Raw genomic sequence first — 16147 nt, 5'->3', positions numbered from 1 at the left:
CAAAGTAATAAAATTAAAAATCAAAAAGCTTAGTTGTTCCCATGCAGATCGAGGGGGATGTTTTGTAACAGAAGTAATTGCTTTTGCTTCATCCTCAGGGTGATACTATCTGTGTCTAATTGTTTTTCCTCGAGAAAGCAGAGCAATCTAAAATTCTAAGTAATGCACAGCAATTGTGGGGGTGAAAATAACCACATTTTAGAAACCTCTTACAGCATCCCACCCCAACGCAGTGAAAGGAAGCAGTGCTGCTAAGCAGGGTGAAGATAAATGAAATTACTTTTCTATTAGAAGTATAATAGACTTTATTAGTTAGTTACCTGTGCCCAGAATAGATCAGCTGTCAGGGAGAGCAAGGAGATGAGCGTGTACCTTGTGAGCTGTCAGGAGCAGATCAGTGTGGGGTTTTTAAATAATAATTACCCACTTCTAGAGAAACGTTTTAGACAAAAGCACAGCTGCTTTACTAATGGTGCCTTTTGTGCATAAGGATGAATATTCTAGTTTGCTCTCTTCATTTTCCCATGTAAATGTAATACCATATTTCCATAAAAGTGTGTTAGGAAATGGTGCCTTTCGCTGTTAAAGCTTGTATAATAAAATTGTCAGGGATTTAATGTGATTGAACTTGGTTGTTTGTGATACAGTGCTAGTTAGCTAAGAGGGGTCACAGCTTACTTTCAAGCCTGGCAGTGCCCTTGCCATGATGCAAAGAGCTCTCCTGGGATTCAGTGTGGCAGGCACACATCTTTTATCTGCAGTCTGACCAGTGCTCAGAGGTGAAGACAGCAGTTCACTTCCTTGTGGTCGGTCAGAGGAACTCTTTGAACAGCAGATCCACCATTCTGGCACAGTTTAATAGTCTGTCTAGTCTGCAGCTTGATTGATATGAGGTTTTGGAGCAAAAAACTCAGCAACTGGTCGTCAACAGAATCTGTGGGTAGTTCTGATGGGGGCTGGACTGGAGGGGAAGGGTTTAAATATGCAATCTGTTGAACCCCTCTGTGATGGGTTGACCCTGAATGGATGCCAGGTACCCACTGAAACTGCTCTATCACTGCTCTCTGCAACTGGACAGGGGATAGAAAATATAGTGTAAGGTTCATGAGTTGAGACAAGGACAGGGAGGGATCACTCACTGATCACTATTGTGGGCAAAACAGACTGGACTTGGGAATATTAATTGAATTTATTGCTATCAAAATCAGAGCTGGATAATGAGAAGGAAAATAGATCTTAAAAACAGCTTTTCCCCACCCTTCCCTCCTTCCCTGGCTCTACCTCCTTCCCCTCAGCAGCACAGGGATATGGGGAATGGGGGTTACGGTTGGACGGTTCATCCCATGTTGTTCCTGACACTGCTCAGGGAGAGGAGTCCTTCCCCTGCTCCAGTGTGGGGTCCCTCCCACAGGAGGCAGCCCTCCACAGATTTCTCCAAGATGAATCCATCCCACAGGCAACAGTTCTCCATGAACTGCTCCAGCATGGATCCCTTTCCATGGGGTGCAGTTCTTTAAGCACAGCCTTCTCCAGTGTGGGTTCCCCACAGGGTCACAGGTCCTACCAGAAAACCTGCTCCAGTGTGGGCTCCTCTCTCCATGAGTCCATAGGTCCATGCCAGGGGCCCATTCCATCATGGCATTCCCAGGGGGTCACAGCCTCCTTCAGGCACCCACCTGCTCTGCTGTGAGTCTCTTCCCTGGCAGCAGGTGGATCTGTGCATTGTCCCTGCCCACCCTGGGCTGCAGGGGCACAACTGCCTCACCATGGGCTGCAGGGACCACATCTCAGTGCCTGGAGCACCTCCTGCCCTCCTTCACTGACTTTGGGCTCTGCTGAGCTGTTCTTCTCATATATTCTCACCTCTCTCTGGCCCCGATTACATGTGTGCAATAACTTTTTTTTCCCCCTTCTTAAGTGTGTTATCTCTGAGGTGTTGCCACCATTTCTGATGGGCTCAGCCTTGGCCTTGGAGCCAGCTGGCATTGGCTCTGTTGGACATGGAAAGCTTCCAGCAGCTCCTCACAAAAGCCACCCCTGTACCTGCCAAAACCTGTCCACACAAACCCAGCACACCCTCACAGAGTTGAGAATGTCTACTTTGATCTTTGCTGTAGTAACTTTGCACGTTGTGAGCAGCCACATTTGCTCTGCCACATGTATTGGCTCCAGCTGCTCTGCCCCCTACAAAACCCAGCAGAAACTGGAGGTAAGGGCTGAGACTTTATGGAGCCTTGTCAAGTCTTGTTTAGTTTAATTTTAGCACTGAAGCTCAGTGACAAAGCAATGTGTGCAGCAGAACAGGACTCTGGATGTGGTCCTGAGCTAGTGTTGGCAGCAGCAGTAAGGAGAAGATAGCTTAAATTTGGGTTTCAGGGCTGGTTAGGGACTGGTTTTAGACCAACTCCCTTAGGAAAATCATATCACCATCACAGAGAAAGCAAGCAGATAAGTGCTAAATTTCTTGGGAGGGTGGATGCTGGGGACTTATCCTACACACTGGTAGGTGGTATAAGAAGTTGGCCAGGACTGTTGTACAATATTTATGGCATTGCTGCAGTTCCCCTTCATGGAGCAGGTGAGTGAAATCCTCATTTAATCCAAGCTGTGTAGGTATTCACTGAGCCAACATCCCAATATTGCAGCTACAGGCCCAGTTTGATTGTTAGAGGAATAATCATTGTATCTGCACATTTTTGCAAATGATGGGAACAATGGCACACATACAGAAACTGAAAGACTTGTTTTATGACTGTGTTTTAAAATCCTCTTTTACTGCCTGTTCTTGTGAATATATTAATCTAAATGTGACAGGATTTATCAAGATTCCAAAGAATAGAAGAGAAAAATAATTAACGTTGTGTTCTGGTTAACTAATACCACACTTTAAAACCCGTTGAAGGATAGAGAGGGTTTTGTGAGAGGGTGTTTTTTCTATTGTTATATGAAGTGCTGGAAAATTACTGTAACTAGAGGCAGGTTGTTGGTCATGGTCAATCCTGGACCTGGTTGTGGTGAGAAGCTTTCTGGTACCAGTTTGTTTAAGCCTGAGTCCATGGATATAGTCACCTAGCCCTGAGATTTGGGTAAGGAAAAGATTCCTTGTCCTTCCTCTTCCCATGTCTCTCTTGCCTGTCTCCAACAGCCCAATCCTGAGCAATGTAGAGGGAATTTCACCCTTTCTGCAGCACTATCTGGGGTCAGTTTTGGGATCATTTGGATGCCTTTCTCTAACAAATGCAGTGGATTTCACCACTGGCATCATATCAACTTGGCAGAGTGGCACCTCTCAAACTGGAAAGTATTTTTAGGTGCTTTGCTGTCATGTCAAACCAGAGCTTCAGCCCAAAATGCCATGACAGAACACCATTGTTTTTAGCTAATCTCAGGTTTCAGTGTTGCACCAGATTTCCATCCTCTGCTTTGTGTGACTAAGTAATGTCTCTAAAGCACAACAGGGTAATAGGATGATGTGTGTAACGAGGTGTCTTATAGACAAGTCAGCAGTAAGACAATTCATTAGCCGATGCATCTCAGTATTACTCTTGCCCTTTTTCCCATGAGAATTATGTTCTTTATCTCACAACACAAAGTAGAGACAGACCAAAATAGCAACAGGTTATTTTGTCTGCCTTATATGCAAAATCTCTACAGCGGTGACTGTCAAACTGAAGCTACATTTTATTTCTGCAGCTGTTTCTTCAGTGCTCTAACACTATTATTAATAGTACCTGTCACCTGTACAGCCCCTCAGAGCTGTAAGCAGTTTGATAAACCTTATGCAAACTTACTGGCAAACATTAAAAATTAAGTAAACACCCCACTTTTTACCAGCTAACTCAATTCTTATAATTACTTCATAGCCTGGCTTTGCCTTCAGCCTAGTGAAACAGTCTTCCAGACAGCTATTTCCTTCACTTACTTTATGTTTTTGCTAAATCACTTCTACTCTTGGTTCTTCTATTGGTACAGCTTTATCATATCTAGACTGGAAAGGCACTACTGGAAACACAGTATATAGTATCCTCCTCTAACTTTTCAGGCCACTTTAATTAAGAGGCTGAAGTGATGCTGAACAAACACTGAAGCACACCTTGTTAGTAGTGCTAAAATGCCACTAATATGTAGAAACCCCCTGCAGTTAATGATTCTTGTTGATCTTGGCGAAGCAGTAGTAGCAGCAGAGACCTTAGTGGAGAAGGCATCTGTTTCTTAGCATCGTTTTTACCAGCTTATCTCTTTAAATTGCCAGGTGATGTGACAGGAGGAGTTCAAGCTGTCCTTGCAGTACCACCGTGATTACAAAGCGGGAAAAAAAAATATGTGCTGGAAATAAATTTGAAAACTTCTGACATCTATTTGCATTTCTGAAGGCTCACCCAACATGGGTGGTTTCTATCCAGGGTAGAACACACAGTTTTGTGAACATATTTTCCTCTCTTCTAAATGAGGTTGTGAAGCCTTGACAGCCAGTGGTTTTGTTGTCACTCCCTGAATTCCCAGCGAGGTGAGGCCAGGCAGGCTGTGCTGCAGAGCCCCTGCCAAGCATCTGAACTGCTGGAATGGCCACCTGGCCCTGCCTGCTTGTATGAATACACTGAGATTCCAAAAGCATTGTTCTGTGCTACAAAAGCAGGTACCAAAAGCTACAGCAGTAATAAAAATTGTCCAGTGTAATTTTTTTTTGCCTGTTCAAACCCCCTGTTGGCCCTGAGGGGATCTGTGCAGGAACAGGCCAGGCTGTTCCCTCCCACCAGACTCAGCAAGCCCTTATGGTACCTCTGGTGCATCAGTATTGAAAAGAGTTCATGTTTTACTGTAAATTACTGTTATTTGCAACTTCCAGTTTTGCAGTTCCCACTGCACAGAGATCAAGGACCCAATTTTGCCTTTGTATCCATCAGTGTAAATCAAGATTAACTCGAGAGAAGTCAGTGTAACCACAAGTGTAGAACCAGGAGGAATGAAAGGAAAATCAGTCTACAAACAACTTGGGTTCTTTTACTTTTAAATAGCAAAATTAATGCTGCTGTTCTGCAGACACGGGGTGACCTGCAAAGGACTAGCTCATGCATTACTAATGTATCTCCATTTAAATGCAGATTTTTGCTCCTAACACAGAACTTCAGGGAAATCCTATCCAGATGAACTGTAATAGGATACCAAATGGTGATTCAATATTTCACTTTAGCTTGGGTTTCATCTTATTGATCTTTATTTTCTATAATTTTGATGCAGCATGTTTAGGGGGGAGAAGCTTACTTTCAGTATAATATGACTTTTAATTAATAATTAATTATTTTAATATTCCAAACATCCATGCCAGCAAGGCAGTCTGCTTGTATTCCTTTCCTTATTTCTATTTTCAGTGGAGGAAACCAGCAAGGTGTGACTTTACATATTTTGGGAAGTAATTGAGACACACAGTTGAGGAAAAGAAGCATAGTCTAAGTCTCCCAGTATCATTCTTATCATGATACTGTTTTGGTCTCTGTCATTTGTGTTCACAGTGATAAGAACCTGAAATGATTTGCTTTTGCCATACACAACAAGTTTAAGATGAAGTTTTTCTCTGAATATGCCTTCCCTCAAGCCCTGCTTAAGTGCAGCTTCTAAGACATACATGATAGATAGATAGATAGATAGATAGATAGATAGATAGATAGATAGATAGATAGATAGATAGATAGATAGATATCCTAAACACTACAATGAACTCATAGAAATAATGTTTATAAGTCTACTAGATCATGAATACAATTATTAAGAGGAATTCCCTATATTGAGTTAGTGTTTTTGCAGCACCTGCCATGATGACTCCCACTCCATTTCTCAGTTTCCAAACTGAAATCTGGCAGCAAAAGGATTGCAAGGAGGGATTAGGTCTCATTTATGGTGCTATCAACTCAAAACCAACTCCCAGCTGTGGTAGAAGTATAAATATGAGACCTTAAAATAAATGTTTAAGTTTGGGGGTTTTGTTTGATTATTTATATAACTTATGTTAACATTTCCAAATGTTGTTCTTGCCACAATGATAGTCCCCAGTTTTTAAACTGAGATTAACATTTTCCACATGGCATCCTTAGATTTGTGTATTTTACAAAATATCAAAATATAAGCAATAAAATAGTGGAAATTATTAGCAGTCTTGGGTTAATGAGACCTCTTTTTTCATATAATTTGGTCAGTAAAAGAGATATCTAAGAAACCATGATCTTTGTGGTGATGCTCCTTTGGGAAGCTCACCTACATGCCCTCAGATTTCTTCTCTGAATTGTTTCCAACATTCTCAAATCCCAGCAGATTCAAACAAAAGCTGCTAGAAAAACATTCCTCCACTGCCTCATCAAAATAAGCCCCCTCCATGTCCAAGTTTAGGTCTGAATTAATGGTATGTTGCAATCCATGGGAAATTCCATACTGGTAGGAAGACAGGGCACACCATAAAAAGCCATCTGAGATTGTGTTGGGTGTTTTTGCTGTTGTTGTTTGAGGGGTTTTTTCCCAAAAAAATAAAGACAGGAAGAGCTCTAGAAAGTTCTCATGAGAAACAAGAGACTATATTTGTCAAAATTTTCAGTGAGCCAAAGTAAGATTTCTTTTAATTAGAAAATTCTAAAATTCACAGTGGTGTTGAGATTTAGATTTTTTTTTAAATCAGAATGTGAAATACTTTATTAAAATTGGTAAGCAGCAAAACTGTAAATACTAAATATTAGAAAATAAAAAGGTGGTTTTCTTTGGAATGCGTTTCCTGAAAATTAATCTCAATAGCAAGAATGGGTGTTGTAACAGGGCTTTTTCCCCAAGGCATAAACTCTTGCTGGGACTGAACAAATAAGACTGAAATACATTAAAAAAAATAAAAAGGGGGAAAAAAAGAAAATGGACCAGGTATGAACTGATAAAACTTTCCACTTCTTTGACCTTGTAAACTTCACATCAAAATGCATGACACAGCAGGAAGTTTGCCGAGCAGCAGTAGATGTGGACATCATCTTTATTTCCTTTACGGGCTCAAACCTAGTTTTTCACATTAATTATTGTTCATTTATTGAATGGAAAGCATGCATTTTTAATTACGTTAGTGGAAATGTTGGCTGGTTGTGAAACCAAGGGCTTGGAATTGGTCCATTTGAGCCACGTGAATCAGTAGTAATATTTTATAGTTTTTGCATTTTTTCACTTCAGCATTTCAAACTGTGATCCCTGTGCAGGAGAAAACCTGACAGAGAAAGATAAAAGGCTCCATCTAGTGGACAAGGATTTTCTGTTTAGAGGAAAAAAAAACTCTCATTTTCACTTAATTTTATGCTTGAAGAAATATAGCTTTAGATTTTGTTTCATTAAGCTGCCATGTTGTTGTTAATTCTTGCCTTCTACAGAGCCATTGTTTCATATCTAAAGCTGTGAAACATTAAATATTGTTCTGACTCTTGAGCAAGAAGCTATAAATGATACTGAGTGCGTTTATACAGCAGTAGGTCCACAAAGTTCTTCCTCCCCACCCCCTTGAAGCTTCAATGCATAGTAATGAAAAAGGGGTAATTTGTGTGTCAATAAGAATTTTAAACTATTTAAGGTACTGTCCTACTTTAAACTGACTGGCAACATCCATCACTTGACCACAGCACTTAAGACAGTATTTTGGGAGTTTTTTCACAGAGGGAACTCTGCCATGTGTTACCTCCCCACTGAGTGACTTGTTTACCTGCAGAGGGTGTAATCGGGATTCGCTGGCAACTCCGTCCACTGCATCAGCCTCTGGCAGGGCACAACCCCAGTGGCCTTTGCTGTCTCTTCCAAAGGCAAACACCACACCTCATTTGTCCTGGCATTTGTCTGGGAGCCTTCCTAGTACCACTGTGTGTCCAAAAGCATCCTGACATAATTTAGCACCTTTAATTTAGGTCCACAGTTGATCTAGTACAGCAGTACTTTTTTTTTTCTTTTCCCCTCTCTCTGTGCTGAATCTCTGCACTGCATTGCAGTTATGCTCCCAGCTCCTGAGAAATTCAAGTGGCAGGGACTCTCCCATTTGAAGCAGGGTGAAACTTGGGTGTTACTCTCTTTCCAACAAACACAGCTAGCAGCTGAGACCTTCTTTTTAGAGATTCATAGAATGGATTGGGTTGGAAAAGACCTCCGAGATCATCAAGTCCAACCCTTGGTCCAACTCCAGTCCCTTTACCAGATCATGGCACTCAGTGCCACAGCCAATCTCACCTTAAAAAACCTTCAGGGATGGGGAATCCACCCCCTCTCTGGGCAGGCCATTCCAATGCCTGAGCACTCTCTCTGCAAAGAATTTTTTTCTCATCTCCAACTTCAATTTCCCCTGGCAGAGCTTGAGCCCATCGTGCCCCCTTGTCCTATTGCTGAGTGCCTGGGAGAAGAGACCAACCCCCACCTGGCCAGAACTTCCCTTCAGGTAGTTCTAGACAGTGCTGAGGTCACCTCTGAGCCTCCTCTTCTCCAGGCTAAACACCCCCAGCTCCCTCAGCCTCTCCCCATAGGACTTGTGCTCCAGTCCCTTCACCAGCCTCGTTGCTCTTCTCTCTTTCAGTTAATTTCAAGCTAGTAACAAGCGTAGGAGGAGGAATAAGAATCAGCAAGCACAGATTTGGTGGGAGACACAGAACCACATCTCCTGGCTTGTCGCTGTCCCTTATTTTAAAGCTCTACAGCATGGCACGATCAGTTCCTCCTGTGCAGCTTCCAGCAACAGAGTGTACCATGCATTGTAATCCTGCACTATACCCAAGTTTACCAACACAGGACAATGTGTCTCCTGTGCAAATCACAAAATAGACTTACCAAGTTGCTTTGCGTGCCTTTCGATCACTGGGAGATCTCAGCTGCAGAGGGTCACTCAATAGCAAATCTAGAGGGCTTTTCCTTCAGTATTAATGCACAGTTTGGCAATTCTGGTAGGCCACACACACTTGCTGATCTTCCTGAATATTTTCCCCATATGCAGCTTTCCTCGTATCCTCCGTCCTTGTATCTATCCCTGTGCTGCCACTAAGAGCTGTCATTTGTTTTATAGGCTAAAGCAAAGGATAGTCTTAAGAGTTCTGAATGTTTGGGCCTGTGTTGGAGTAATGCCCCTTGGTTTGTATTGTACACAGACACCCACCTCACTAACATGCAATGGGAGATGCAGGACACTTAATTCAAAGTTGGTAAATAATGTAACTTTTAACCACTGGCCTTTGCTCTAGAACTGTTCACATTTTAAAACATCATAGGCAGGTTGCTGAGTGAAAGCAAATCCCAAATTTGGAACTACTCTGCCTTGTTTTACTTTAAATACCTTTTCCAGCACTGGTACTTGAGCTGATGCTAACATAGTACAAATTTCCAGATGTCAAACTCTGGGGAATATCCGACATCCTGATTTTGTAATAATCTGCTGTAAACTCAAAATATTAACTGAGGGATTGAGAAGTAATTTATTCCCACTACAGGTCCTCAAAAAGCATCATACACGCCTTCTAATTTATTTAACATAGGTATTTTAGATTATGTTTATCTGGGTTAGATTTATTCAGCTATCTTTTCATTCTGTCTGGGAGCAGCAGTCTTTTCAGGCAAAAGCACTGATGTGCATTTATTGCTGTGGAGTAACACTAAGCCTGATATATTTGCTTTACAGCTAACCAGGTGCTGAAGTTTGGAACACTGGTCAGTACCTCCAACACCTATGACAACTCTGGGATTGTGACCATCGAGACAGACAAGCCTCTGCTGTGGACAATGGCCATCAAAAGATAAGATCAGCTACAGCCACCTCTTCTGATCCCACACGACTCCAATTACTGCAAAATCTCACTGAATTAAGACAGCAAAGCTCTTCCAAAAGATGTAAGCAGGCACTGATTTTATGTCTTGAATGGAAAACAAGTCTGAAATAAAAGTCACTTGAAATCCAAATGACTTACAGTAATGGAGTACCTCGCTCTGGTACCTCACACTATTCCATCAGATGACACATGAGCAGTCACCCAGTACAGCCACAAACAGAAATGAATGTAAAGGAACTGCCACTGCTTATCTGCTTAGTTCACACTACTTTTACAAAGTAGTTTATTCCAATACTGAACTATTTTCTGCCCTTTTGCTGAAAGGAAATACAGTACCCAGCTGCACACAGTGTGACTGCATTACAAGGTGATAGCACTGAGATTAGTTAATCTCATTTTTCTGTCCTGGTTTGTAACATATGTAGGTGCTGGTGAAGATTTCTCAAGGAGAATAATAATTGAACTTTTCTACTTAGGAAGGAAGTTTGTGTACTGAGGAAGTGTCAGTATTGCTGTAATACCAGTATCAGATTTCCAAGTATTAAGTGCTTTTAAAATCTGTAATAGAAATACTGTTGTAGCTCCTGCAAATACCTAATGCTTACAATAAGATTTCTGGAGTGAAATAAATTTCTTAATCTCAATCTGAGGAGGAATAGCATTGCATCTACCAGAGTTTCTGCAGGCTCAGTTCTTAAAAATCAAAATGTTCAATGATTTAATGATGAAAATTCCAGGCTGCTTTAAAATTCTATGTACAGAACAGCATCCAAAATGGGTGTATATCCTGTCCAGCACTGTGAGCAAGTTGTGGATTTATTTATGACAACTAAATCGTGCTCAAATGGTACATCTCAGTAACCAACTAACTTTGGGTTTTATAATTATGCCACCAGAATAAGGACTGGCCCTGCAAGTTCTTCATTTGATGCAGTTTTTTTCCAGTCAAGTACACACTATAACCTAGAAAGGTTTCCAAATACAGACAGGAATTAGTGATAATGATGGTGATCCCAGAAATTAGTGACAAGAATTCCAGTTGACAGACTTAAATCACCACTTGAGAGGATACAGTAATGCTGTTTTCTTGCTGTCTACTCTTGCTGGAGCAATGCTGTTCCAATGCTTCATTTACTCCTTGGTAAACAGCTCCTGAAGAGGTCAGTTGTCACCCTTGGAGGGTTTCAGTATCTGACTGGACAAAGCCTTAAGCAACCCTGACCCAGCCAGGAGCAGGACATTGAACCAGAGGCCTCCCAAGCTTCTTTCTACCTGAATGATCCTACTGTGGTTAAAAGAAGTCACAAACCAAACAAAAGACACTCCTACTACTGCTTAAAAATAAAAAGCCTGTAATATAGACAGGTATGATCATACACACTTTAAAAGAGAAATAAGATGACAAGAATGTTTGAAAACCCAAAGTGAACTTGTTTAATATCAAACAAATTAAAGCTGTGAAATCTTTGCCATAGGTGTCACAACTGTCTTCTTCTTCATGAGGAATATTCAGCCACCTCTGTTGAGAGAACAAAGTAATCAGTTTCAATTAATCAAGGGTAATGAAGTGATCCCACCTGAAGGCTAATTTGTTCTCCCACCACTGCCTTGCTAGGACAACCTTTACAGCTTATCTCCTGTTTTCAGACACTTCTCTGTGGTGTAAGCAAGCCACACATCAGGGGCACAGAATAGTATTTAACCTCTTCCAGTGCTAGCAAGGGCATTACATTAGCTCTGGAAAATAAGGGGAGTTTTAATTGGTAATCATAATGGGCCAGTACCATGGTGCCAGTCAACTTAAGGTCAAGATATTCCTGCTGAAACATTCATTCCAAAAGGGATTTTACAAAATGCAGCTACACATAAAACAAAGTTTCAAACATATGTAGCAGTAAGTAAATGAAACAAGACCAACTTTGCTCTGTGCCCTGTCATCCTACAGCACACCCACTTGGTTTACTCTCCCTTACCATCCCTCTGTTTACTTTGGATGCTCAAATTATAAACTGGAAACTCTACGAATATGTAAGATCCAGATAAAGTGAATGTTCTGTGGTCAAACAGACACCGAGGAACTGGAAATCAAAATATCTGAAGTTCAGTTTTGAAGCAGAATACTCAGAAAAAACCTGAACATCCATGCATCTAATATTTTGCAGCATGCTAACTTAACAACCTACTTGCTGATCAATCCTTTGCATCCAGCAATTCCTGTCATATGCACTAACATGTGAAATGCACAGTCACTAAAGCAACACAGATCCTGCAGAGCAAACCAACATCCTCTGAAACAGAACAGGTAAATATTTAGTGAAATTGAAGGTCATATTTACTTACACAATTATATTGTTGATTGGGATATGGATCAATTTGACAAAGAAACCAATGAAGCCCATTATTGCAAAGCCAATTGCTGTTGCCATGGCAATCTTCTGGAACTCTGCAAAAACAAAACAGAATTTTGTCCAGGAAGCCTCATGTATGACATAGAGGTGGGCACTGCAGTGACCAAAAGAGAGACCTTTAGAGAACAGTGTTAACACAGGACATAATTCCAAAGCAAACTGCAGTGACTCTGAGAAATTAATTCACTTTTTCAGAAGACAGATGAGATTTTGAAAGAGAAGGTGCTGCTTTCCACAAAGAATGGCCTACCACAACTTCTTTAAGAAGCAGAATCAGAAACATCCACAGTCCATGACAATTCGTGGAACACTGATTCCATTATCTTTCCTTTACACCCCTACAAGCCCTGAAAATAATCCCTGATACAGTATCAAAACCAGAAAAGCTCCATTTATGCCTGTCACAAGAGGAGAGCACCTTAAGTCCCCGCAAAAATATTTCAATTATTGTGATATTTTCAATTATTTCAAGACAGCAACCATGAAGTGGACTAAGAAGGTCAACAGCCCCTCACAACCTGCCAGTCTGACAATGAATGAAGTTTCTTAGTGATCTCCAAAGGTGTCAGTAAAATTAAGAATTGTTCATCCTGAGTACATGAAAAAAGCATTGCAACTACTACCATTAAGGATGACCAGCTGCATTCTGGTTATAGTTACAGCTTCTCTCCAGTGCCTTTGAGAAAGTGCAAAACCTACTCTTCTGTACTCCCAGCAACAAAATTCTTCTTGTCCCAGTCAGGCAGTGAGTGACAACTGTGGAGCACTGAATGGGCACCACAAAAAGCAATTCTAGTTCCACTCAAGTCTCCTAAAATGAAGTGTTTCCTCCAAAGTCAAAATAAAAAGCAGTTTCCACCAGGATATCTCCCAGGTGCAATCAATCCAATTTGACTGCTGCATTTGTCACTTCGAAGTGCACACAAGTTCTTTTCAGTTCAGTTGACTTATACTGAACTGGGCTGATTCCAGTGGGATGAAGTTCAATAAGGCCAAGTGCAGGTCCTGCTCTTTGGCCACCCCAACCCCCTGCAGTGCTCCAGGCTGGGCACAGAGTGGCTGCAGAGCAGCCAGGCAGAAAGGGACCTGGGGGGACTGAGGGACAGGAAGCTCAACAGGAGCCAACAGTGTGCCCAGGTGGCCAAGAAGGCCAATGGGATCCTGGCCTGGATCCAAACTAGCGTGGCCAGCAGGCCCAGGGCAGTGACCCTTCCCCTGGACTCTGCCTTGGGGAGGCCACACCTTGAGTGTTGTGTTCAGTTCTGGGCCCCCCAGTTGAGGAAAGAGATTGAGGGGCTGGAGTGAGTCCAGAGAAGAGCAACAAGGCTGGAGAAGGGACTGGAGCACAAGTGCTGTGGGGAGAGGCTGAGGGAGCTGGGGGTGTTTAGCCTGGAGAAGAGGAGGCTCAGAGGTGACCTCAGCACTGTCTGGAACTGCCTGAAGGGAAGTTCTGGCCAGGTGGGGGTTGGTCTCTTCTCCCAGGCACTCAGCAATAGGACAAGGGGGCACGATGGGCTCAAGCTCTGCCAGGGAAAATTGAAGTTGGGGATCAGAAAAAATTCTTTACAGACAGAGTGCTCAGGCATTGGAATGGGCTGCCCAGAGAGGGGGTGGATTCCCCATCCCTAGAGGTTTTTAAATGCAGATTGGCTGTGGCACTGAGTGCCATGATCTGGTAAAGGGACTGGAGTTGGACCAAGGGTTGGACTTGATGATCTCGGAGGTCTTTTCCAACCCAATCCATTTTATGATTCTATGATTCTACTTGATCCATGAAAAGTGTTACTTGCCTGCCTCAAAATGGCTGATTTCAGCTAATTAGCCTCTTTCTTAAGAAAAGAACACATTCGAGTTTCTTACAGCCAGAACCATAAACCCATTAAAATTTAGACAACTGCTCAAGTTTAAATCTTGTATTGGCAGCTGAGAAACACTCACAGCAAATGAATCAGCACAAGTGACATACGGAGAGACACATAGTTTAAGATGTAGGATGAAACAGGTTGTGTTCTGGTTTATTGGGTGCTTTACCTTTCCTGTCAGGCTTGGTGCACCTCTTAACAAGTCTTATGGAGTCCTTCACAAACTGCCTGCTGGGCTCCACAAACTGCATTACCTGGTCCATGATTACCTGCAAAGATGAAGGCATTTAGCACTGTATATATACTGAAACCCAGAATTTTTTAATTACAGAAAAGCAGCTACCTACAAAACTTGTGCAGATTTAAAACAGCTTATAAATTTCACACTCCAACCCAGGTGGACTTTTAAAAGATACTTCGGAGAAAACGAAGAAAAATAAACATGAGGGTTTACTTCCGACTGCAGAAATGATTACGGAAAATTAAGCCTTTTGGCACAGAAAACAACAGCTTCATCAGCCGCGTTTCTGAAGGTGCCTCACGGCAAAGAATTGCCCGGGCCGAGGGGCTCGCTGTGCCCGATTCCCCCGCATGGGCTCCCCGATCCCAGAGGTAGCTGTGATTGACTCCCCCGCACGGTCCGACGGCTCGCAGTGATCCCCCCGCTCGGTCCCAGGGGGTGGCTGTGCCCGATTCCCCCGCACGGTCCCAGGGGGGTGGCTGTGCCCGATTCCCCCGCACGGTCCCAGGGGCTGCTGTGATCCCCCCGTTTGGTCCCAGGGGGTGACTGTGCCCGATCCCCCCGCACGGTCCCAGGGGGTGGCTGTGCCCGATCCCCCCGCACGGTCCGAGCGGCTTGCTGTGCCCGATCCCCCCGCACGGTCCCAGGGGGTGGCTGTGCCCGATTTCCCCGCTCGGTCCCAGGGGGTGGCTGTGCCCGATCCCCCCGCTCGGTCCCAGGGGGTGGCTGTGCGCGATCCCCCCGCTCGGTCCCAGGGGGTGGCTGTGCCCGATCCCCCCGCACGGTCCCAGGGGGTGGCTGTGCCCGATCCCCCCGCACGGTCCCAGGGGGTGGCTGTGCCCGATCCCCCCGCACGGTCCCAGGGGGTGGCTGTGCCCGATTTCCCCGCTCGGTCCCAGGGGGTGGCTGTGCCCGATCCCCCCGCTCGGTCCCAGGGGGTGGCTGTGCGCGATCCCCCCGCTCGGTCCCAGGGGGTGGCTGTGCCCGATCCCCCCGCTCGGTCCCAGGGGGTGGCTGTGCCCGATTCCCCCGCACGGTCCCAGGGGGTGACTGTGCCCGATCCCCCCGCACGGTCCCAGGGGGTGGCTGTGCCCGATCCCCCCGCACGGTCCCAGGGGGTGGCTGTGCCCGATCCCCCCGCACGGTCCCAGGGGGTGGCTGTGCCCGATTTCCCCGCACGGTCCGAGGGCTCCCCGGGCCCTGCCCAGGCCCCGTCACCCGCGTTCCGGCCTCCCGAGCCCTCCCTGCCCGCGATGCCCGGCCCGGCCCGACCCGACCCCCGGCGTGACCCCCTGGGATGCTCCCTCGGGATGCTCCCCCGCGATCCCCCCGGAATAGTCCCCCAGCACAACCCTCACCGCCTTCACCGCCGCCACAGGGACACGTCGCACAGCGCGGCCCTGACGTCACGAGGGCGGGACGATGGCGTCACCACTGGCGGGGGCGGGTTTGGGGCGGGGAAAGGAGGATTTCGGGCGTGGCGGTGGTTTGGGGTTTGCGGGGTTTTTTTCCTTCCATTCCGGCTCCCGGGATCCGCCCGTGGATGCGCCCGTCCGCCCGGCACGGCGGTGCGTTCTGTTCCCATGCGGGGCATCCTTGGGATGCGAGGGATAAAGGGATGGATGGATGGATGGACGGACGGACGGACGGACGCACCGGCGTCAGCAGAGAGCGCCCAACGTCGGGCTGCCCCGGGGAAAGTGTAGGCTGGGTATCACGGGGAATTCCTTCCCAGAAAGGGCGGTCAGACACTGGAAGGGGCTGCCCAGGGAGGAGGTGGAGTTCCCATCCCTGGAGGGGTTTGAGGAATTCCAGGCTGGACGTGGC

The 16147-nt window shown here is 44.9% G+C and overlaps 2 protein-coding genes across 5 annotated transcripts in view; one reads left to right on the top strand and one right to left on the bottom strand.

Moving 5' to 3' along the window:
• Window positions 1-13084, top strand: part of TPK1 (thiamin pyrophosphokinase 1) — a 308446-nt gene extending 295362 nt beyond the window's left edge. For 2 of the 3 annotated variants that reach the window (XM_071559614.1, XM_071559615.1), the window contains one exon: window positions 9662-13084. In XM_071559614.1, coding sequence (XP_071415715.1) covers window positions 9662-9780 — 119 coding nt within the window. In that variant the 3' untranslated portion in view covers window positions 9781-13084. The remainder of the gene's footprint in view (window positions 1-9661) is intronic. The other variant, XM_071559613.1, reaches the window with a different exon arrangement.
• On the bottom strand, window positions 11220-15767 carry SEC61G (SEC61 translocon subunit gamma). 2 transcript variants are annotated; one of them, XM_071559618.1, is made up of 4 exons: window positions 15679-15767; window positions 14249-14348; window positions 12150-12252; window positions 11220-11328 (listed from the first exon to the last, which is right to left on the bottom strand). In XM_071559618.1, exons 2-4 carry the CDS (start codon window positions 14340-14342, stop codon window positions 11319-11321), a joined length of 207 nt encoding a protein of 68 aa, XP_071415719.1. In that variant the 5' UTR covers window positions 14343-14348; window positions 15679-15767; the 3' UTR covers window positions 11220-11318. The 2 variants fall into 2 exon arrangements, with proteins under 2 accessions (XP_071415719.1, XP_071415718.1); XM_071559617.1 differs by lacking the exon at window positions 15679-15767 and having other exon boundaries at window positions 14249-14366.
• Window positions 15768-16147: the final 380 nt, after the last annotated feature.

The sequence above is a fragment of the Pithys albifrons genome, chromosome 7, assembly GCF_047495875.1.
Source record: "Pithys albifrons albifrons isolate INPA30051 chromosome 7, PitAlb_v1, whole genome shotgun sequence".
Taxonomy (NCBI): Eukaryota; Metazoa; Chordata; class Aves; order Passeriformes; family Thamnophilidae; genus Pithys; species Pithys albifrons.
The sequence above is the reverse complement of the archived record's forward strand: the minus strand, read 5'-3'. Positions and strand labels throughout refer to the sequence as shown.